Below are 23,933 nucleotides of genomic sequence, written 5' to 3'. Positions count from 1 at the left end.
GACATTGCCCTCAGAGGAAATTAGTGGGAGTCTCAGCTTACTGTCAGAGTGCGGACCAGAATCTTGGACAATCAATCAGTCAGCTTGTTTATTGAAACAACAGAACTTTATTGAAGGCTCCAAAATCAGCGATGTCGCATCACTCAGCTTCTAAGCTGAGACTGACCCCTCCCAGCCAAAGCAATGCATAAGTCCCCCTAAGCCAAAGCACTCCACCCCCAGCAAAAGCCCGCGCAACAGGACCCCTCCTTCCCAGCACTAGTTCCCATCCTCCATCCCTATCCCCTGAGAAACGAAACTGCATTCCAAGTCTCTGCAGGCCAGCCTCTCAAGAACACTAGATAACTCACACCTGGTCCAGCCTAGTACTACCTATCACCATCTCTACAAGCTATGCTAAGCGCAACCCATCTCCCCATCATCCACAGTTAGAATACATCTGGTAGAATACTTCAGGATTCTAACAGTTGGTGGCTGGAGAGAGAGAGGGCCCCTGGTACTCACCCTTCTCCTGTGTCTTCTGGCTGGCTTGCCTCTCTGGCCTCGGCCCAGTTTCAGGCTGTGCAGAGGTGATGCAGAGAAATCCCTTGCCAGGGCTTTTGGCTGGCCTGTCCTCTGAACTCTGGCTGGGCAGAGATGTGGAGGAAGGAAGTTTCCATGACTTCTGGCCAGTTTCCTCACTGATCCCTGGCCTTAAACAGGCTGGGCAGAGGTGATGTGGAGAAACAGAGACATGGAGGGGAAACCCCTCACCATCTTTTCCCACGGCTCCCATGTGCTGCAATGCTGTATGCAGAAATCTCCTGTGTTCCCAGCATGAAAGGGGGCAGCTCTGGAGGAGGGGGAGAGTCATGGACAAAGCCAAGACCTTTCTCCAATCTTGGGAGCCCTTGCCATAATTAGTCCTTCTTCATGCTCCCAAGGCAGCAAGAGAAACGAAGAGAAGAAAAGGACTGAAGTGGCAGTAGTGAAGAAGCTGCAGAGCAACAGCGAACACATCCCAATGGTTCTTCCTCTGAAGCCAGCTCCCTCTGTTAAGCTGGCAGACCCTGACCTAGGGAAGCCTGAGCTAAGGATGACCCTTCGCCAGTGCTCTAGGGGTCTTCTGCCATAGCCACCACCAAGGAAGGAGGGAAAGGCAGGAGAGAGGAGAAGAAGGGAAGGCCAAAGAAACTCTCAAACCGCTTTCGTAGAAAGGAAAAACTTCGCTGGCTCAAAGAGACGCATCCTGCTAGGAGCATAGGCAGGAACAAGACTGAGGCTCAGGGGGGCTAGCTCCTCCCTATATAGGGGCCGGTCTTTTGTTTATTGTCCCTGACTACAGGAGCAAATAGGAGGAGCTAAACCCAGATTACAGGAGGACAGGACCCTCTCTGCTGGGGAAATGGAAAATATACACTATATATATAAAATTTAATTTTAAACCTGGCCTTCCTTCCCCCTGAGGAGGAGAAGCCCCCTCCCTTCCCTTTCCCTCACCCTTCCACAGTTCTTCCAAACGCCTCCAGCTCCGCTTCAAAGCTACACTGAACGTTCTGTTCCCTCACACGACGGAAAGCCGCATTGTCCACACTACCCCGCCCTCTTCTCCGCTTGGAATCCCATTGGCCCTGGCGGCTGCGCGTCACGTGGTAATAGCCACTCAGGAAGAAGTGCGGGAAAGCACCGCTGCCTTATCTCCAAGGGCCCAGACTGGTCTCTGCCTTCCCTCACGACTGCGCCTGCGCCATTTCCGCCGACGAAGGAGCCCGCCTTTTTCTTCTTCTGCCCCGCAACAAGCTTCTCATTGGCCACCCTTCCTGCCTGTCAGGAGCTTTTCAAGAGCTCGTCAATGGCCCCTGACAATTTCCCCTCACAAAACGGTTGCCTTTGGGCTGCCTGGGGCCTTCCAACAGGGCTGCAGTCATGGCACCCCTGCAAATGACTTTCCTGCATTCCTTCTTGGGAGCTATAGTTCTAATAAAGCAGCAGGACCAAATGTACTCCTTGCACCATGACAGCCATTGCTGGGCCACGTTCCACTAAGGGCCACAAGAATAAGGCCAAGGCCCTCTGGACATTTCCATGACTGCTAGGCCTCGTGACCACATTTCCCACCAGTTAAGAAACAGTTTGCCCAAAAGCATTTCAATCACATTCTCATTCCGATTCATCCCATTCTTAGCTATGCTGGGGGCTGGTGGGAGTTGTAGTCCAAATTTAGGCAGGAATACATAGAATCCTGGACTAGGAAGGCAAGCCTCAAATGCACTTCTGCCATACTGTGATACACAGCACCCTAGAACAAGGAGGGACCGCTCGGTCCTTCTAGTCCAAACTCTTTCTGCCAGGCTGGGATATTGAGCACACTAAAATTGGAAATGACCCCTCAAAGGCCATCTAGTACGAACTCCTTCTGATATGCTGGGATACGTAGCACCCTGGGATTTTAAAGGAACCCACAAAGGCCATCTAATAACAACAATAATATTTATTTGTTATCCACTTTTTCAAAAAGGAAGCAAAGCAGATTCCAACACTATAAATAAAACGTCAAACAATTAAACATCACAATTCAAAAACCCCAAAACCCCAACCCTCCCCTCAATCATAAAAACAGTGGTCAACCCATAAAAAGAGATTAAACATTAAAAAAAATTAAAACTGTCCAATATGAATACACTATTGTGTATATTTTATATTTCATTTTAAATTTTATATATCATATTTTATATTGTTTTATTCTAAATTTTATTTTATAGCTTATATTTTATATATTATATATTATACTGTTTTATTCTAAAGTTTATTTTATAGTCAATATTTTATTTTATATTTTATATATGATATTTTATATTGTTTTATTCTAAATTTTATTTTATAATTTATATTTTATACATTAAATTTTATATTGTTTTATTCTACATTTTATTTTATACTTAATATTTTATTTTGTTTTATACATTATATTTTATACTGTTTTATTTTAAAATTTATTTTATTTGTAACTTTATTATTATTTATTACTTTATATTATATTATATATTTTATATTACTTTATTTTAAATTTTTCTTTATTTGTAACTTTATTTCTAATTAAACATTTATTTAAAAATTATACAAAGAACAGAACATTGAAAGATGCTTAAAACCCCACAAGAATCTGACAATTATAAACTTTATTGTAACTTTATTTTATTGATTATTATTTTTATTTTACATTTTATTCTATTTATTCTACTTATTTTATATTTTATTTTCATTATATTTAATCTGATATTGATCTTTTATTTCCCTTCATGGCGTCATTCCTCAGAGGAGACACAGGAGGGCGCAAGGAAGCGCCTCGGTCTGAAAGGGGCGGCCCTCAGAGGCGAATAGCTAGAGCGTCTCCATGGCGACGATCTAGGACTTCATCTCAGAAGGCCTACCACAAAGTCGCGTACGGCTAGAGCGTCTCCATGGCAACGATCTAGGAGTTCGTCTCAGAGGGCCCACCACAGAGTCGGGCAGGGCTAGAGCGTCTCCATACCGACGATCTAGGAGGTCATCTCAGAGGGTCTACCACAGAGGCGCGAAGGGCTAGAGCGTCTCCATGGCAACGATCTAGGAGTTCGTCTCAGAGGGCCTACCACAGAGTCGTGCAGGGCTAGAGCGTCTCCATACCGACGATCTAGGAATTCGTCTCAGAGGGCCTACCACAGAGTCGGGCAGGGCTAGAGCGTCTCCACACGACGATCTAGGAGTTCGTCTAAGAGGGCCTACCACAGAGGCGCAGAGGGCTAGAGCGTCTCCATGGCGACGATCTAGGAGTTCGTCCCAGAGGGCTTATCATAGAGTCACGGACACCTAGAGCGTCTCCATGACGACGATCTAGGAGGTCGCCTCAGAGGGCCTCCCCGTCCTCATCGCAGGCGCACTCTCTCATCTGGACGGTCTAGCCATCCGCGCTCGGAGGGCTGGCCCTCTAAGATGATTTTCCTAGAGAAGCTCCATGGCGACGCTCTAGCCTTTCCTCACTCTTTGGCAGGCTCTCTAAGATATTCACTCCTAGAATGTCTCCGTAAGACATGGCTCTCTGGGCCTCTCCACTCGCAGGGCCGGCCTTTCCGGACTGCCGCTGCAGCCCTTGGATTTAAAGGGCCAAGGGGCTCCCGAGCGCCCTCCTGTGTCTCCATGGAGGCATGACATCCTGAAGCGAAATGACAGGCGCCTTTTTCAAGGCCAGGGAAATTTCATGCTTATCTTCAAAGCGAACTTACTTAATTTGTATTTTATTCTGTATATAACATAATATAAATTATAAAATAAATGTTTGAAAATTAAAAGAATTTTTTAAAAAGGAAAAATCCAAGAAGGAAAGACAAATACAATTTAAAAAGACAAGATGATGTAAATAAAATTATTAAACTATAACATGCATTTGAATTTAATATGAAATGACAAATAACATAAAATGAAAGATAAAAGTATTCACGGACAAGGTCCAGGTTACGATTTTAATTTCACGTGTGATTTATTATTAGGATTTTAATTTATGTGTTATTTTTGCATTATTTTTTCCATTTAATTTTATAATCATAATTTAAAGGCTGATCCTCTGAGGACGATTCCTCTTTAATCTGCAGCCCTACTCCGTTTGCAGATGGTCAAAAATGAACAAATAAAATAAAATTAGAATTGAAAATAAAAATTAAATAATAATTAACAATAAAAACAATAAAAGATGTTTTTATCAGACCCATTAATGACAGAGGCCTGCATGGGACCAATATGATAAAAGAAAGGTTGCACCCACGGAGTAACTGAATAAGGAAAGAAATGTTGCACCAAACAACTAATAATAGATAATAAAAACTTTATTTCTAGCCCGCCTTTCCAAAGATCAAGGCGGGTTCCAATAAGTTAGGCAGTCACATAACACATAATAAAAACAGCAAACAAAGTACAATTAGACAGATTAAAAATACACATAGCAATATCCAACTCGCACCAGTAAAGCAGCAGAAGGGGAGAGCAGAATCTACATCGGGGCATTCGGGGTATGCCTGCTGAAAAAGATATCTTTTTAAATTGGTCAAGGAAGGAGGCCGAGCGGAGCTCACAGGGAAGCGAGTTCCAGAGCTTAGGGGCCGAGATGGAAAAGGCTCTCTGTGCGGTGGCAGAATATGTAGCTTCTGGAACTCTCAGCAGTTGCTTCCTGGCCGACCTGAGAGTGCAGGACGGATTGTATGGAGAGAGGCGGTCCTTCAAGTACCCTGGGCCCAAGCCATTTAGGGCTTTATAGGTAATAACCAACACCTTGTATTGCGCTCGGAAGCAAATCGGCAGCCAATGAAGGTCTTTAAACACAGGTGTTATATGGCTGGCCCTGGAGGATCCAGAGACCAGTCTGGCTGCCATGTTCTGAACCAATTGTAGCTCCCAAGAGTGGTACAAGGGTTGCCCCATGTAGAGCACATGACGGAAATCCAACCGAGAGGTCACCAGAGCATGTACCACTGTTTCAAGGCCCCCCCGGCCCAGGTAGGGTCGCAGCTGGCGTATCAGCAGAAGCTGATAACAGGTGCTCCTGACTGTTGCATCCACCTGAGATGTAAGGTGGAGCGATGAGTCAAGGAGCACCCCCAACCTGCAAACGGAGTCCTTCAAGGGGAGCGTGACCCCGTTCAGGACAGGTGGACAAATATCCATCCCCGGGCCCAGGGAACCTATCACGAGCACTTCCGTTTTCTCTGGATTCAAGCTGAGTCTGTTTTCCCTTATCCAGCCCATTACTGACTCCAGACAGGCATCCAGAGGAGAGATGCCATCCCTGGTCACTGCATCAGTCGGAGACATAGAGAAATATATTTGGGTGTCATCAGCGTACTGATAACACTGCTCCCCGTGTCTCCAGATAATCTCTACCATCGGTTTCATGTAAATGTTGAATAGCATAGGGGACAGAATGGCCCCTTGAGGGACACCAGATGTAAGTGCCCTCTTGTCGGAGCACACGTCCCCCAGCTGCACCATATGGAATCTACCCGAGAGGTAGGAACGGAACCACTGGAGCGCAGTGCCCCCGATACCCAATTCCTTCAGGCGTTCCAGAAGGATACCATGGTCAATGGTATCGAAAGCCGCAGAGATGTCTAAGAGCACTAACAGGCACACGCTACCCCTGTCCATGCCCAGACGGAGATCATCGACCAGGGCGACCATGGCAGTCTCAACTCCATAGCCCGCCCGGAAGCCAGTTTGAAATGGATCCAGAAAATCAGTATCATCCAAGACCGATTGAAGCTGGATTGCAACTGCCCTCTCGATTACCTTTCCCAAGAAAGGTAGTAACAAGACAGGCCAATAATTATTATGCATCACGGGGTCTAGGGAGGGCTTTTTTAACAGCGGTTTTACTATGGCCAATTTTAAGCTGGATGGAAATTGCCCTTCCCTGAATGATGTATTGATTGTGCGGTGTAGCAAGGAAGTTACTACCGCCCCCCCCCAGCCGCTAGCCATGAGGGACAGGGATTGAGAGAGCAAGTTGTCTTCCTAACACTTCTAAGGATCTTGTCCTGTTAGAATCCTGAAGTATTCTACCAGATGTATTCTAACTGTGGATGATGGGGAGATGGGTTGCACTTGGCATAGCTTGTAGAGATGGTGATAGGTAGTACTAGGCTGGACCAGGTGTGAGTTATCTAGTGTTCTTGAGAGGCTGGCCTGCAGAGACTTGGAATGCAGTTTCATTTCTCAGGGGATAGGGATGGAGGATGGGAACTAGTGCTGGGAAGGAGGGGTCCTGTTGCGCGGGCTTTTGCTGGGGGTGGAGTGCTTTGGCTTAGGGGGACTTATGCATTGCTTTGGCTGGGAGGGGTCAGTCTCAGCTTAGAAGCTGAGTGATGCGACATCGCTGATCTTGGAACCTTCAATAAAGTTCTGTTGTTTCAATAAACAAGCTGACTGATTGATTGTCCAGGATTCTGGTCCACACTCTGACAGGTCCACATCTTCAGTACGTACAAACCCAAAGTGATCCAGTACAATTGAGTCCACGGAAGCTCTGGAGACCTCTGCTGTGGTTTCTGAACAAATACTGGCGTCGAGATCAGCCCTTATCCGAGAGGTTTTAACCACGAAGAAGTTGTTAAACTCATCACAGCAGGCCTTGGATGGTTCCAAAATAGAGTTCAGGGAGGAGGGAAGCTGAGTAGGCTCCCTCACTACCCTGAACAGCTCTGCCGGACACGACTCCGCAGACGCGATACGCGCAACATAGAACGACTTCTTTGCTGCGCTTATCACCACTCCATAGTCCTCCAAAAGAGAGTCTAGGAGTGCCTTGTCGGCTAAGTCCTGATGTCTCCGCCATTTGCGCTCTAGTCATCGCAGCACCCGCTTCCTTGCCCGGAGATCTTCCGTATACCAGGGCTGTTGTTTGGAAGCAGGCCTGAGAGGACGCTTGGGAGCGATGCTGTGTATAGCCCTGGAGAGATCAGTGTCCCAGATGGTAGTCAGGGCATCAACAGAATCGCCGTCAGTTCCAACCATATACCCCTCTAGGGCTTCTTGGAACCTTTTGGGTTCCATCAGCCTTCGAGGGTGGACCATCCTAATAGGTCCGCCACCCCCGGGAGGGATCTGGGGGGGATGCCTTGATTTTTACCTCTACCAGGAAGTGGTCCGTCCATGACAAGGCGGAAATATTTGTTACTTCCGCCCACGGAGTCTCCATGTCCATGCAAAAGACCATATCAAGTGTATTACCTGCAGAATGTGTGGGCCCTGTGACCAGTTGAGACAGGCCCATGGCAGTCATGGTATCCATGAACTCCCGAGCTGCACCTGATGGACTATGACTGGCCACGAAGGGGATGTTGAGGTCCCCCAGGACAAGAAGCCTAAGTGAATATAAATTAAATACATATTCTGTCCACCATCAAAGTAAGTAATAATAAAAAAATTGCACTCACCAACTAAGTAAATAATAAATTATCCTCAACCTGAGGATAATGGAGCAGAGGACAGAATAGGCGAATTTCAGCACAGAATAAGTAAAGAGATAGTAGAGGAACACCTTGTTAATCTAAATGAATTTAAGTCTCCGGGACCAGATGAACTCCATCCAAGGATATTAAAAGAACTGGCAAATGTCATATCGGAGCCATTGGCAATAATAGTCTTTGAGGACTCCTGGAGAAGAGGAGAAGTCCCAGCAGAACGGAGGAGGGCAAACGTTGTCCCCATCTTCAAAAAGGGGGAAAAAGAGGATCCCAACAATCATCGTCCAGTTAGTCTGACATCAGTTCTAGGAAAGATTCTGGAGCAGATCATTAAACAGAGAGTCTGTGAACATCTAGAAGGCAATGCCATAATCACAAAAAGTCAACATGGGTTTCAGAGAAAGAAGTCATGCCAGACAAATCTGATCTCCTTCTTTGATAAAATGACCATCTTGGTAGATGAAGGGAATGCTGTGGATATAGTATATCTTGATTTCAGTAAGGCCTTTGACAAGGTTTCCCATGACATTCTTGCAAACAAGCTTGTAAAATGTGGGATAGACAAAGGAACTGTTAAATGGATCTGTAATTGGTTGACCGGCCGAAGCCAAAGGGTGCTCAACAATGGCTCCTTTTCATCCTGGAGAGAAGTGACCATTGGGGTGTCCAGTGGGGCTCTGTCCTGGGCCCAGTGCTATTCAACATCTGTATCAATGACCTGGATGACAGAATTGGGAGCATACTTATCAAATTTGCAGATGACACAAAATTAGGAGGAATAGCTAATACTCCAGAGGACAGGATCAAGATTCAAAATGACCTGAATAGACTAGAAAGCTGGGCCAAAGCTAACAAAATGAAATTCAACACAGAGAAATGTAAGGTATTGCACTTAGGGCGGAAAAATAAAATGCACAGATATAGGATTATGGGGGACACCTGGCTGAATGAAACTACGTGTGAAAGGGATCTAGGAGTCCAAGTAGACCACAAGTTGAACATGAGTGAACAGTGTGATGCGGCAGCTAAAAAGGCCAATGCTATTTTAGGCTGCATCAATAGAAGAATAGTGTCTAGATCAAGAGAAGTAATAGTGCCACTGTATTCTGCTTTGGTCAGGCCCCACCTAGAATATTGTGTCCAGTTCTGGGCGCCACAATTCAAAAAGGACATTGAGAAACTGGAGCGTGTCCAAAGGAGGGCGACAAAAATGGTGAAGGGTCTGGAGACCATGCCCTATGAGGAACGACTTAGGGAGCTGGGGATGTTTAGCCTGGAGAAGAGAAGGTTAAGAGGTGATATGATAGCCCTGTTTAAATATTTGAAAGGATGTCATATTGAAGAGGGAGCAAGCTTGTTTTCTGCTGTTCCAGAGAACAGAACCCAATGGAACAATGGATGCAAGCTGCAGGAGAAGAGATTCCAGCTCAACATTAGGAGGAATTTCCTGACAGTAAGGGCTGTTCGACAGTGGAATGCACTCCTTCCTCGGAGGGTGATAGAGTCTTTATATTTTATGTATTATAGATTAGATATAGATATAGATAATATTTATATTACGGGTATATATACACACACACACACACACACACACACACTATATACCTTAAAAGGCGCCTTTTTATTTCCGTTCAGGGTGCTATGCCTCACCGGAGACACCCGAAGGCGCCCTGGAGCCTCAGGCCTTTCATTCCAATGGCTGTAAGGCCAGTCTGAAAAGGTCGGCACCCCGAGTGCAGAGGCCCAGATCGTCGCCATGGACTACAATTCCCATCAGCCCCCGGACCCCCAGCATAGCCAAGGGAGGGTTGGTTAGGGGTGGCATGAGAATGGCAATGGAGTGGTTACATAGATAGATAGATAGATAGATAGATAGATAGATAGATAGATAGAGAGCGGGACCCCCCTGCTTTCCCGCGGGTGCCGGGGACCGTGGGAAAATAGCCGGAGGGAGAGCGGGACCCCCCTGCTTTCCTGCGGGTGCCGGGGACCGTGAGAAAATAGCAGGAGGGGAGCCGGACCCCCCCCTGCTTTCCCGCGGGTGCCGGGGACCGTGGGAAAATAGCCAGAGGGAGAGCGGGACCCCCCTGCTTTCCCGCGGGTGCCGGGGACCGTGAGAAAATAGCAGGAGGGGAGCCGGACCCCCCCTGCTTTCCCGCGGGTGCCGGGGACCGTGGGAAAATAGCCGGAGGGAGAGCGGGACCCCCCTGCTTTCCCGCGGGTGCCGGGGACCGTGAGAAAATAGCAGGAGGGGAGCCGGACCCCCCCTGCTTTCCCGCAGGTGCCGGGGACCGTGGGAAAATAGCCGGAGGGAGAGCGGGACCCCCCTGCTTTCCCGCGGGTGCCGGGGACCGTGAGAAAATAGCAGGAGGGGAGCCGGACCCCCCGTGCTTTCCCGCGGGTGCCGGGGACCGTGGGAAAATAGCCGGAGGGAGAGCGGGACCCCCCTGCTTTCCTGCGGGTGCCGGGGACCGTGAGAAAATAGCAGGAGGGGAGCCAGACCCCCCCTGCTTTCCCGCGGGTGCCGGGGACCGTGGGAAAATAGCCGGAGGGAGAGCGGGACCCCCCTGCTTTCCTGCGGGTGCCGGGGACCGTGAGAAAATAGCAGGAGGGGAGCCGGACCCCCCCTGCTTTCCCGCAGGTGCCGGGGACCATGGGAAAATAGCAGGAGAATGAGCCGGCCATCCGACAGCTGCGTGCTACAGCAGCATCAAGTGCAACTTTTGTGGGGAACTGGGTCACACTTACTTTTGGTGCCCTCAGGCATATTATAACCAGCAAGATGCTCGAGTGTTTCAGAAGGCCCAGCAAGTAGCCAAAACGGGAAAAGAAAGGGCAGAAGTTTTGAGGGTTTTGAGGGAGAACTTAAGAAGGACAAGAGAGAAGTTACCAAATTCAGAGCAGCAGGAGGACAAGGGCAGGCATAGCGACCCATTGCTTGCAAGGGAAGAAAGACAAAACAATAGCTGCTGAATGGAATGTAGTGCGCAGACGAGGGGCAGGAGGACAAGAGGGGAGGCCACACGATAGAGAAGTCTTGGTAGCTGTCCAGGAGGTAGCAGATGGACAACGCATGCAGACAGAGGAAGTGAAGGGGCAAAGGACTCCAAAGACCCCTAGGAAGAAAAAGCAAAAGGAAGATAAGACACAGAGGGATGAGGGAGAGGGGGAGAAAGGGATAGGAGGAACACAGCAGATGGAGGTGGGTCAGGTGGTTGAACCCCCAAACCAAAGTCCTGAAGATCCTTCTAAAGACCCCCCTGAACCAATGTTGATAGAAGTAGCAGCTGAACCAATAGTGACAGAAGTACTAGTAAAAATACTAGCAGAGAACACATGGAATGCAGCATCGGAGAACTCACCACAGTTGTTTGCAGAAGAAACAGTAGCTTCAATACAGGAATCTGGTAATAGATTGGTGGAGCCTTGCGGAACAGATGCAGAATCCAGGGACGTAGCTAGGATTTTGGGAAGGGGGGGGGGGGTCCAGACTAAGTGCCACCATTATAATGGGGCTTGAGTGCAGCGGCGCAGCAGCACACACCATTCATTTTTCTAATGGAAGGGGGGGGTCCGGACCCCAAGAACCCCCCCCCTTGGCTACGTCCCTGCAGAATCCCTTTCCTTCCCCCTTCTACCCCTGGCCCCTGATGGAGGCATTCCTCCTCCTCCTCCTCCTCCTCCTCCTCCTCCTCCCCCCTTCCTCCTCCTCCTCCTCCTCCTCTTTCCAGTGCTCCCTCCCTTGTCTCCACCTTCCCAATATCCTCTTTACCAACCCCTGTCTCTTCACCCCTTTCCTCTTCCCCCCAAATGGGTGAGGCTACACCTCCGGTTGCCCCGGAGGAGGTAGAGAGGACCCAGCTGGAATCGGAGGACCAGAGGGCTGAGGATCCTGGAGAGAACAAACAAGACTAGAATGGTTGGGAAGCCTTTATTTGGAAAGAATTTATCTGAATGTATTTTAATTGAATTAAATTAAAGTTAGGTCAAATTCAAAATTAGAATTAAATTAGAATTAAATTAAAATTAAGTCAAATTCAAAATTAAAATTCAAAATTAAAATTAAAATTAAAATTAAATTAAGAAATATAATAACAATGTCAGTCTTTGTTTGGGAAGGAAAATCAATTAGCTGTTTAAAGGTTATAGAAATGTTTAATATTGACATTATTATTATTATTTGGTTTTTGGTAGTCAGGGTTAAGGTAATGTTAAGCCAAGATTAATCATGCTGTCTCTAACGATCACCTCTTGGAACGTGAGAGGGCTGAGGATGGCCGACAGGCGGCAGGAGATCCTTCCTCTTCTGGCAACCATGGCGCATGAGGTGGTGGTCTTGCAAGAGACCCACCTGGTGAGCGAACAGCAACGCTCCCAGGGGCAGAAACTCTGGACACAAGGGACCTTACCACACAGGGATTTTTTGAGCGCGGAAGTAGGGTCAGTTCACATTGGCCGACGCATATTCGCGTTATATTGTATTGGTGTTCCACACATGTGAGCTCAGAATATATATTGACCAATGTGATATAACGTGAATATGCTTTGGTCAATGCGTATTCACGGCGGGGTTCAGAACTGAAGGCAGCCGGCTCTTCCATTTTGCGAGTGCGCAAAATTAGTGGATCAGCGGGATCCGTATTGATGGCCAGTGTGAAACCTCTGCTGCTTTGGCTGTGTGTACATCCAATCCGCTGGTTCTCCTGAAGACCACCGGTTACAAATTTCCCATGATGCTGCGCTGGAATTTCCCCCTTCTCCTTCCGTTGGCCCTTTCCCCTTTCAGGACAACCGCCGGGGCTGGGGAGCCATTTTTCCACTGACTGACAAGATAAAGCAAAAACCTTTTGTGTCGGGGGGGGGGGGGGCAGCTGAGGCCCCGATCCACTTCCCCGTGGCCTGGAAAGCGGCGGGTCGGGGCCTCAGAGGCTGCCGCTGTGGCAGCTGAGGCCCTGATCTGGCGGGGAAAGGGGCGGGTACAGGCCGCCCCAAAAGGTCAGTCTGTAAACTGCCTTAGGCATGATGTTCTGACGAAGAAGCCCGATAAGGCTTATTTACAACTTCATTCTCATTCTGGACATTGCCAGACAGAATGATCCTTTTACAATCTAGATCTGATTTCTTTTGATGTACGACAAACACCTTTGCCCTGAGGCTAGTTTTGGCCTATAAAACACCCCCAAATTTCTTTGTTCCCACAGCTAGCATGGAGTACAGGGAACCTCATGTCTCCCTGGATTTCAAACTGGTTCCGACTCAGGCTGCCTTCCTGAAGCTCCAAGCAGCTGAGTCCCGATTCCAGCCATGAGATCACAGCTGGAACGGAGCAACGAGACCTTTGCCAGCGGCATCCCTAGGGTCAGTGTCACTTGGTGCAGCAACTCGTGGTGTCACCCCCTCTGTTAACCTCCTCCCATTTCACACCATTCAGAATCCTTAGAAATGTGTTTTTGCACTAATGTTACTCATAAATCGTAATTCCCATATAGCACTGAGTGTAATGCTAATAGTTGTGACATAAACAACTAGCAAAATTAAAATTATACCTTCAAATTACAATATCATATGCACAACCTAAATGTATTTACATATGCATAGTGAAGATTTGGTTAAAATGTGATGTTTTTAAAGGAAAATTTTAAAGGATAAATTTTTATTTTTAAAAAATTAAATTTGAAGAAATGTTCTGGACCCTGCTTTCTTCACCCCAGTCTCACAATCGCTTATAGCATTTCACAGGGAAGCAGATGAAGGCCACAACCCATTCTTCCCAAAAGCAGGTGTTTGAGGAGCGGTGGTGCCACTCCCCCTGAAGGTGTCACCTGGTGTGATGTGCACCCATTGCAGCATCCTAGTGATGCCACTGACCTTTTGTAATCATTCAGTCAGTGAAGCCTTTCCCAATGTTCCTTAGCTCCTGTGTGAGGGTATGTGTGCGCACTGGTCTATGCTTCCCTTAATAAAATACAATTCATATAGATGATTTTGCCGCTATAATCCTTGGCCCTATATCTCAGTATACATGTGGGAAACAATTCCCACTTGTATAAATTCCCCTAGAGAGACTCACTGCTACTCTGGCTAATCAAATGCTATGGGAATATGCCCATGCTGATGTTTTGCAAAGTTAGAAAACTATGTTAACAAAAAACTTCAACAGGAAATAAAAGGGATTCACATCACTGTAGAAAGAACCAGATAGACTCTCATTATTTCTTCACCAGTTCCTTTTGGACAAAACTGACCCCCCCCCCCCCCCCAGATTACGTCTCCCAGAATCTCTCAACCCAGGAAAGCAACTTTGCAAGCCCTGTTTTTATGTGACCACATTATATGATTGTTCAGAAGGCAGCTCCTATGCGGGTGGGGGACCATGTCTCTTGTAGTCATAGCTAGTCATAGAGACCAGACTGGCTCTTTGTGGAGAGGCCATACTCTGAGAAGGTAGATGGATGCCTTGACAGATACCTGTGTGTTAATATTCTGCAAGCCATACTGTTATACGCAAATGGAGACCAGCTTCTTCCGGCTCAGGTGGCCATCCCGGGAGATGCCACGGTTTGCGCACACCTCACAAAGCTTTTCTTCAATCCAGTCCTGAGTGGGAGAAATGGTTCTAGACTCGGTCCTTTGCCAAATCCAGGCAGAAGAAAGCATGAAGGGTTTGAGGGTCACCCTGAATCCCAGCAGAGGAGTCATGCCTTTTCCCATAGAGGCTTCTAGGGTTGAGCAGGTGAAATACGCAGCCCACGCGGATGACATTTCTCTCTTTGTGAACGATCGAAAGGAGATAGCTTCAGCTATGGCTATTTTTGAGAGATATCAGCAAGCTTCAGGGGCTCAGATAAACTTGCAGAAAAGTTATTTGGTTTCCTTCTCCAGAAAAGAGGAAAGTTTAATTGTGACTCCAGTAGAAGTTGTTAATAAGATTCAGGAGGAGCAATGCGAAAAGTCAGAAAAATTAGAGGAATATAAAATGTTAGGTTTAATGTTCTCTATTAAACTTTTCGGGTGGGAAAAGAACTGGCATCTCTGGGTGGAAAAAATAAAGGCGTGTTTTGAGAGATGAAAACTATGGCAGTTAAATGTTTACCAGAAAGCAGTGTACATAAAGACTTACCTGATGCCGAAGGCCTTGACTCTCGCAGCAGTGTACCCTCCTCCCCAAAATGTCTTAAAGGAGGCAGAGAAACTGGTCTTCTGTTTTCTCTGGGGAACGGCCTTTTTCCCTTTGGCTCAATGGGCCGTGGCCTATAGGAAAGTGGAACAAGGGGGGCTAGGCCTCCCCGCGTTGAGACTCAGGTTCCTCTCAGCTTTCCTCAGCCAGAACTTTGGGAAACTCAGCCAATGGTTTTATCATGGATCTGGCCTGGAGGGGTGGCTGGCCATGTTTGCCAATCACTGGGTGAATGAGAGCTGGGCCCAGAAATGGTGGCGGGAGGAAGGACCGGTGCCTTTCTGGGTGATGGCCGCCATGAAACAGTCCGGCCCCCAACTTCCTCAGGGAGGTCTATGGACAGATTCAGCAGAACAAAGTCCTGGCAGAGTGGTTTCGGACCAAGGCGGGATGCATCAGGACCTTGAAGGGTTTTCTCTATTGGGAAATGGTGAGGGTGGCTTTCTTTCAGCCGCAGATGGAAAAGGACACCAAGAGGGACCAGTTGTCTCTCTATTTAAAAGAATGGCCCCAAAGCATCGAGTGTTTCACGGACCGGAGGGTCCCCTTTGCTCTCTGGGACATTCGATGGAGATTTTACCACCAAATATCTTGTTTAAAGGGGAATCAGCCTTGGCTGAAGGAAGCAGAACAAATGTGTCCTAGACTGTTGTGTCAGAAACAATCTTGTGTGACTGGAAAACTGTACAAAGAGACCACAGAACACTTTATAAAGGACTGTCCCTCGGCCAAGGACACTTGGGAGAAGGTGGCCGCTGCTTTGGATTGGCCGGACCTAGCCGGTCAGCCCTGGGAAGCGGTGGCCTCTGGACTGGAGCCAGAGACAGGGGTCAGAGGACCGCGTCGAAGGCCGGAGAGGAAAAGGAAGAGAGGACACAAAAGGGGGACAGTGGATTCATTCTGGGAAGTCCTTTGGTCAACAATTAGACTGGTCAATCTGTATGTTTCGCTAGCTTTGGTTTTCCAGAGAAAGAAAGAGTTAGTGACCCAAACGCAATCGGATGTCAGTATTACTGGCCAAGGACACTTGGGAGAAGGTGGCCGCTGCTTTGGATTGGCCGGATCTGGGAGGGAAGGGGGAAAGGGGGGGTTGCTGTGGGCTGGTTTAAAGTGAGGCTTTTCCTTTGGGGCTTCAGATTCTGCAAAAAAGGGCTTGAGGACACTTCCGCTGTGCTCTTACAATAAACTTTTTTGTTTTGACAATCAGTTGGTTGTGGATCATTGAACAGAGGATTCCAAATCTCACAGTCCCCAGCATCCCCTACCCAGCATGGATCCAGGGAACGATGGGTGTTGCAACCTTAAGGGCCATCCAGGGGGGTTCTGGGTGTTGCATTTTCCCCCCCCCCAGCAGAGAAGGGACTTCTCCCCTTCTCTTGGACAGCAGCCCCCAGCATCCCCCAGACCTCGCCTGGCTTCTGTCGGAGAGAGCCAGAGTGTGGCTTGGGTGCCATTGTGATGGCCCTGGCTCCTTCCTCTGGGATTTGTGGCTTGGAAGAGGGGCCAAAACGGGCCTTGATGGAGGTGGGCAGCATCTGCCAGGCAGTTATGATTAGAAGCCCCCTCTCAGGGGTCCCTGGTTGGCGCAGTGTGACCCAAAAGCCCCGCGCAGAATCTTTGCGCCAAGAACACCATGCGCCACAGAAGGCTCTGTAGTTTGTGCAACATGGAGAACTTCTTCTCTCCCAAACACAGAAGATGCAGACACAACAACAACAGACTCAGGACTCTCAAGGAGGCTTTTCATCTCAGTTCCCATATTTACAATGACTGACGCTGATCCGCTATCGACAACAGCAACACCGTCACACTGGGCACTGGAGCTCCTCTCTTATATCTGTATTCTCTGCTGGTAGTCTTCGTCCAACCCCACACTTGTGGGATTCCTCTTTCACATGTGCCATGACTTCGCAGTAATGGACCAGAGGACCACAGAGTTGGAAGGGACCCCAAGAAGGGCCTTGATCCAGTCCAAGCCCATTCTTCTGCCATGCAGGAACTCTCAATCAAAGAATCACCATTGACAGATGAATATCCAGCCTCTGTTTAAAAGACCTGAAAAGATAGACACTCTACCACCTTCAGAGACACAGTCCTCCACTTCCAAACAGCCCTTACACTCCCTCGGAGGTTGTCATGGAGTCTCCTTCCTTGCAGGTCTTGAAGCAGAGGCTGGATGGCCATCTGTCAGGGATGCTTTGACTGAGAGTTCCTGCAGGGCAGAAAAAGGGGGTTGGACTGGATGGCACTTTTTGGGGTCTCTTCCAACTCTAGGATTCTATGATTCTGCTGTCAGGAAGTTGCTCCTAATGTTTAGACGGAGTCTCTTTTCCTGGAACTTGCATACATTGATCCATTGTGTCCTGTTCTCTGGAGCAGCAGAAAACAAACTTGCTCCTTCCGCAATAGGACACCCCTTCAGATACTTAAAGAAAGCTATCATATCCCCTCTTAACCTTCTCTTCTATAGGCTAAACATTCCTTAAGTCTCTCCTCATACAGCCCCCCCCCCTTAAGCCAGGAAAAAAGCACCAAAGAGGAATTTGGGCATAGAAGTCAGTATTTGGAGGGGGAAAGTAAGAAAAGCTAATGCACAGAATGGACTTATGCTTGCCAGACAGATTAAAAGCAATGGGAAGGGATTTTTTAGTTATGTCGGCAGCAAAAGGAAGAGCAGGGAAAGGAAAGGCAAGGCAAGGAAAGGAAAGGAAAGGAAAGGTTGCTCTGTGGAGAAGAAGATGGCCCTTAGACAACAGGATCAAAATTGGAAATGACCTGAATAGACTAGAAAGCTGGGCCACAGCTAACAGAATGAACTTCAACAGGGAGAAATGTAAGGTTCTGCACTTAGGGAGGAAAAATAAAATGCACAGATATAGGATTATGGGGGACACCAGGCTGAATGAAACTACGTGTGAAAGGGATCTAGGAGTCCAAGTGGACCACAAGTTGAACATGAGTCAACAGTGCGATGTGGCAGCTATAAAGGCCAATGCAATTTTAGGCTGCATCAATAGAAGTATAGTGTCTAGAACAAGGGAAGTAACAGTGCCACTCTATTCTGCTCTGGTCAGGCCCCACCTGGAATAATATTGTGTCCAGTTCTGGGCGCCACAATTCAAAAAGGACATTGAGAAACTGGAGCCATGTGTCCAAAGGAGGGCGACAAAAATGGTGAAGGGTCTGGAAACCATAAAGCCCTATGAAAAACAACTTAGGGAGCTGGGGATGTGTAGCCTGCAGAAGAGAAGGTTAAGAGGTGATATGATGATGGCCCTGTTTTAATATTTGAAGAAGTGTCACACTGAGGAGGGAGTAACCTTATTTTCTGCTATGACAGAGAATAGTATCCGGTAGAATGGATGCAAAGTTCAGAAAAAGAGATTCCACCTCAACATTAGGAGGAACTTCCTGAAAGTAAGAGATGTTTGACAGTTGAAGACATTCCCTCGGAGGATAGTGGGGTCTCTGTCTCTGGATGCAGTCTTTAAGCAGGGCCTGGATGGCCCTCTGTCAATGGGGCTGCTTTGACGGGGAGTTCCTGCATGGCAGAAGAAGAAGGGGTTGGACTGGATCAGGGCCCTTCCTGGGGCTCTTCCAACTCTAGGATTCTATTCTATTCTCTCCTATATAGCAGCCAGCGATGGTTTCTAATTAGCAAAATGAGTCACTGAAACTGTAAATCTTTCTGTCAGTTGTCTCATAAACAAATGGAAATCTCCCTGAAAAGTCAAGCGTTGGGCCCTCTTTTCTCTCATTTTGTGAGGCGCTGAAAACACATTCCTGTTGCGAAGGGAGAAAATACACACAAAACTACCGGCTTTGACCTTGTAAAGTATTGCTGGTATTTCATTTATTTATTCTAGGTGAATTACGAAATACTTCTGTAATGTATGAATTATTTTATAGATTATTAAAACATTACAGGATTAAACCCGAGTCATGAAACAGAAAGATGAAGGTACAGACGGACAAAGACTTCGTGGAAGGGAAACAGCGATCTCTTCAAGTTCCTACACCTGACTTTCTGTACAGGTGACCCTCCATCCGCAGGACCTTCACACTTCGGGGTCTATATAACTTACATCGAGAGCTATATGAACTTCTTATCTTCTTTCAATGCACTTACATTTTAATCATTGGACACGATCTTATCCATATCTGGCTGTTCCCTTCATGATTATTAATAGCGTTAGATATTTTAGGGATGGGATACCTTACATTATGGTTACTTTAAAGTATTTTTGATGTATGCTTATTTTCTAGATGGTTTATATGGTTTTATTATTCCACTGGATGTTTAAATTGTACTATTGAGTTTATCTATCCTTTTGCATTATTGTTAGTATTCACAAATACCAGACTTCCCTGGTTAGTCTTTTTGGTCAGTTTAAAGACCTTCTGTGTGTAAGGGTCTCTTACCCTATATTTCCTTTTTGGTGGGTACATGGTCCTGGGATCTTAGCATGATCCTTTGTGGTGGGAATGGATCCATTCCACGGATCCCACATGGCAGATCCCCCTCCGTCCGCCGCATCATTTTGGGGCTCTGCCTTTCCCTTTACGCTGAAATCCAGAAGAGCCAGGTTGGCAAGCATGCCCCCGGCCCTCCAGCCGGAAACAGTCAGTTGGGCAGCCGTGCCCTTGAGCAACCCAGCCCTTGAGACCTCCTCCCCAGGACAGCAGCAAAGGGGCAGGAGGCTTGCAGGAGCCTTGATGATGATGATGATGATGGGGGCCTGCGTTAGGGGCCCTGCCAGGGAGAGACCCTGTGGGCAGACCCCTTGCAACCCTTATGGGGACCCCAAAGATGTGGGATGGGGCTCAGGCCAAGGGCAGGTAAACAGGGAGGAGGGGGCAGGTGCAAGGGCATGGCTCCCGAAGGGGTTTGAGAATAATTTGAGGTGAAAATGAGGAGGCCAAGCCTGTCTATCCATTCATGGGCAGCAGGAGGGGCACATGTCAACAGCAGCAGTGCCAGGGAGGAGAGCGGGATCCTTCCCGTCCGGCGGCCTGCAGTTCTTCACCATCGCGGTTCGAGACTGAGCCGGTAGGGCTTGGGGGCAGCGGTCAGGAACCCCACCGTGGGGGACAGGTCCAGCTCGTCCGGCGGCACATGGGGTCTCAGCTGGAAATGCTGCAGCAGAGTGGCCAGGCATATAAATATGACCGTGGAGGCCAGCCGCTCGCCCAGGCACGCCCGTGGTCCTGCAAGGAACGAAGGGGAACATGAAGGGGGTCCCTGGGTGGGTGGGTGCCCTGAGCAAGGCAGGGTGGGGGTTCAAGGGGTGTATTTGCCCCCCTTAGCAAAGGGGAGGGGATAGGAGAGGAGCCTGGAATAGACCCTCATGGCTCACTGGGCAGGAAGTGCCCCCTTACTGTGGTGCCCCAATCCAGGCCCTTAGACCTTGTTGCCCAGTCTGTTCATGCAATCAAAGTTGCAAGGAGGCAGTGGGAGGTGTGTTTCTCCAGCATTTCTGCCAGGAGAGTGTTACCTGTGGAGAAGGGGATGAAGCACTCGCTCCTCCTCAGGGCTCCCTTTCTGTCCAGGAAATGCCCCGGGTCGAAGCGCTCAGGGCAGGGGAACTCGGTCCGGTCGTACAAGGAAGCCTTCAGAGCCGGGAAGACAGTGGTGCCCTGGAGGGACAGAGGGCACATGCCAGGTGGTCAAGTGGGCAGGAAGGTGGCCGGGGAGGCTCTTCCCAAGGAGGAAGGACAGCCCAGTCCATAGGGTCCCTCAGGGGCACAGAGGACCCCAAAGACTCACGCGCCTCTTGCCACCCATCATGTCTGACCCAGGGATCGTTGTTTCTACATCACTCATGCAACACCAAACAGCTATGAAAGCAGTAAGGGCAATGCAGCAGCAATGCTGTGATGGCGGAGAACAGGTGGCAGATGCGAGACCCTGTCCTTCTTCTTCGTGATATCTGCGAATCATACAAATGGGTTGTACTCCGCCTGCGCAGTGCTCTTCGGAAACTTCTGGAATCACTGGGCAAAGTACTTTGCAACTTTTAGCAACTTTTTTGGCAGTAGCTCCGCCCTTCCCTTATAAAGCCCCTGCGTTCCCGCTCTTTCTCTAGTTCCTTTTTTCTGCCGCGTTAGCTGCTTTGGGAACTTTGCTTGTGCTCACTCGCACTTTCACTGGACTTTTGACTCAGACCGTTTTGACTTCGTTTGCTCTGACCCCCACCCCCCACCCCATGTACTGTTGACCCTTCGGACTGGACCTCACTACGATTTCGGATTTCGCCTCACTCTCGGTTTCTTTGCTTTGGAGTTCTACGATGTCGCCTGCATCGTTTAAGAAGTGTGATGTCTGTGGGGGTAAGATCCCTGTTCAGGACCCCCATTCCTCCAATCTCCTATGCCTGGGAGAGGCCCATAACCCCAGGGACTGCCCGCTCTGCAAGTCGATGATTTTGCAGGCTAGGAAAAACTGGGAGGCCCGCCTGACCACGGCCATCCATCAAGGGGTCCTGAAGCCTCAGGAAGCCGCTCCGACCGCCTCGGCCTCGGCAGCCTCGCACCATCGCGCCCGACCTCCTCAAACCCGACTCCAGCTGGTTCCGTAGCCCAGAGCCCTATCACCAAGCGCTACCTCCAGGACGAGTGCAAAAGTGGCCCACAGCTCACAGACTGAGTCTACTGCCACCACCAAACCCTCAAAACATCCTCCTAAATCTAGTGGGACAGAGGGTCAAAGCTCCAAGCTGGCCTCTACTGAGGGCCAGAGCTCCAAGAAGAAGGATAAGGCAAGGATTCGGACTCTGCTCCTGCTTCTGCTGCCGATACCGCTCCTAGACATGACTCGGGCTCTAAGTCAGCTGCCAAGAGGCATTGGTCCACTGACCCAACGGACCAACCGGGACCGAAGAAGTCAAAGTCTGCGGCCCAGGATGTCCCTCCTAAGAAGTCAAAGCGCTCTACTCCATCTGCGGACCACCACAAGAAGGCCCATTCTAAGGAGGGTTCCCATAAGAAGCACCGGGATGCTGACTGCACCCCCCGGCCTTCTGAGGACCTGACGACACTTGATACACCGGCTGGACAGATGTCGGCACTACCTCCTTCGGCCCAGGCGACTCTTTGTTTCATCCCTTTGGAGGACGACAATGACTCCATTCCATCCATCCGGTCCCTTCGCTGCTCTCCCACACCGATGCCCGAGACAACTGTCCACACGGCCCAGGTCCACCATACCGAGGACTCAGACTTCATTGCTGTCAGCAAGGATGTTGCCCTCGACCGTTGGGCTCAAAGGACCCCCGTTCCAGCCCCACCGTCTCCTGCCTCCAAACCAAGCCAGAAATCTACGGCTCCCAGGGCCTCAGCCGCGCCGACAACCAAGCCATCGGCTTCTGCTTCTAAGTCACTTCCTCCTCTTTGGGCCGTCTCCCACCGTTCTCTGTCTCGGGCCATAGTTGAACTCGATTCTGACTCTGAACCAGACTACTCTCATCTGTCACAGGTGGACCTGGGTCGTCTGAGGAGTTTACTGCCCCTCAATCACCGTAGCAGCTGCATCATCCCAGCTCGGTTTCTCTCATGGACGATGTTCGTACCTTCTCTGAACACGTCATAAAGATGGCAAATTCTTTGGACCTCTAGTTGTCCTACGTGGACGAACAGGCCAAGGACCCAATTGAGAGGAGAATCCATGCAAAGGTACCCACTCCACCTTCCATTCCATTGCTTCCGTCCCTAGAAGACATCGCAAAGGGACGCACCTGCCTTTCAATCTGGATCTTCAAGGAAGATAGAGTCCCTGTACAAGATCTTGCCGTCTCACTGCTCTTGGCTATTGTCCCACCTGAAGCCAAACTCGGCCATCATAGAGGGGTCACAACAATCGTTCACCCCTAAATTGTCAACTTCGCCGGCTGACCATGAGGTGAAGAAGATAGACGGTTTAGCGAAAAAGGCTTATTCAGCTGCGGCACTCGGCCTGAAGGTGGCAAATTATACAGCCTGCATGGGAACCTACGTCCAGTTCCTGATGGAGCGGATCTCACCATTGATCCGGACGTCCCAGAGGAGTGCCAGAACACACTTGCAGAGGTCAGAGATGAGGCCCACTCCATCAGTGGATGGCTGATTACCTCCGCACGCAACTCCACTGACTGTGCTGCAAGACCTATGGCAGCTTCAGTGGCTCTCCGCAGGCATGCCTGGCTCTGTGCTTCTGACCTCAGCCCGAGCGCCAAGGCAGCCCTTGAAGAGATTGTCAGGGATGATGGGAGTTGTAGCTCTTCACCTCTGGCTCTAACTCATCACCTTGTTATGCAGTGGCGCTGACCAGCTTTGGCCAGTGCTTAATGCTTTTTTCCAAAGCAGCAGAGTTTCAGAGAATAGGCTGAAGATCCTGACAAACTCTCCAAGCCTTCTCACTCTTCTTCCTCAGATGTCTCCAAACTTCTCCAGGATCCTGCTGGCTCTTGTATCTTCACTCAAGACACCAGACAACTCAGTAGTCTTATACAAAAGATCTACTTTATTCTACTATATACAAAAACTATATGCCCTACAAATCACAATCTCTACAATCTCCAAAATATCTCCAAACTACTCCAACTACCCACAAAATACATTGGCAATCATAGCAATTATTATAGCCATTGTCAAACACCACCCACTAAGTCAGTTTCCACCCAGTGGGCGTGTACACTCATTTTGATTGGTTCTCATAGTTCAACCCATACTTAATGATTTCATCATTTCACCTTGTACACTTAATGATTCTCAGGTGCTTTCAATTGTACACTCTACATTTCTGTCCTTGG

General features: G+C 48.7%; 1 protein-coding gene across 1 annotated transcript in view; it reads right to left on the bottom strand.

Moving 5' to 3' along the window:
• Window positions 1-20,009: 20,009 nt before the first annotated feature.
• LOC149272803 (cytochrome P450 2H1-like) overlaps window positions 20,010-23,933 on the bottom strand; it is a 28,421-nt gene continuing 24,497 nt past the window's right edge. The window contains exons 9-10 of the mRNA XM_089506715.1: window positions 20,643-20,784; window positions 20,010-20,355 (exon numbers count right to left, since the gene is read on the bottom strand). Coding sequence (XP_089362841.1) covers window positions 20,171-20,355; window positions 20,643-20,784 — 327 coding nt within the window. The 3' untranslated portion in view covers window positions 20,010-20,170. The remainder of the gene's footprint in view (window positions 20,356-20,642; window positions 20,785-23,933) is intronic.

Source organism: Sceloporus occidentalis, unplaced genomic scaffold, assembly GCF_023333645.1.
Source record: "Sceloporus occidentalis isolate IW3139 unplaced genomic scaffold, rSceOcc1.0.p SCAF_417, whole genome shotgun sequence".
NCBI classification, from domain to species: Eukaryota; Metazoa; Chordata; class Lepidosauria; order Squamata; family Phrynosomatidae; genus Sceloporus; species Sceloporus occidentalis.
Note: the sequence above shows the minus strand (reverse complement) of the source record. Positions and strands in the feature narration are given on the sequence as shown.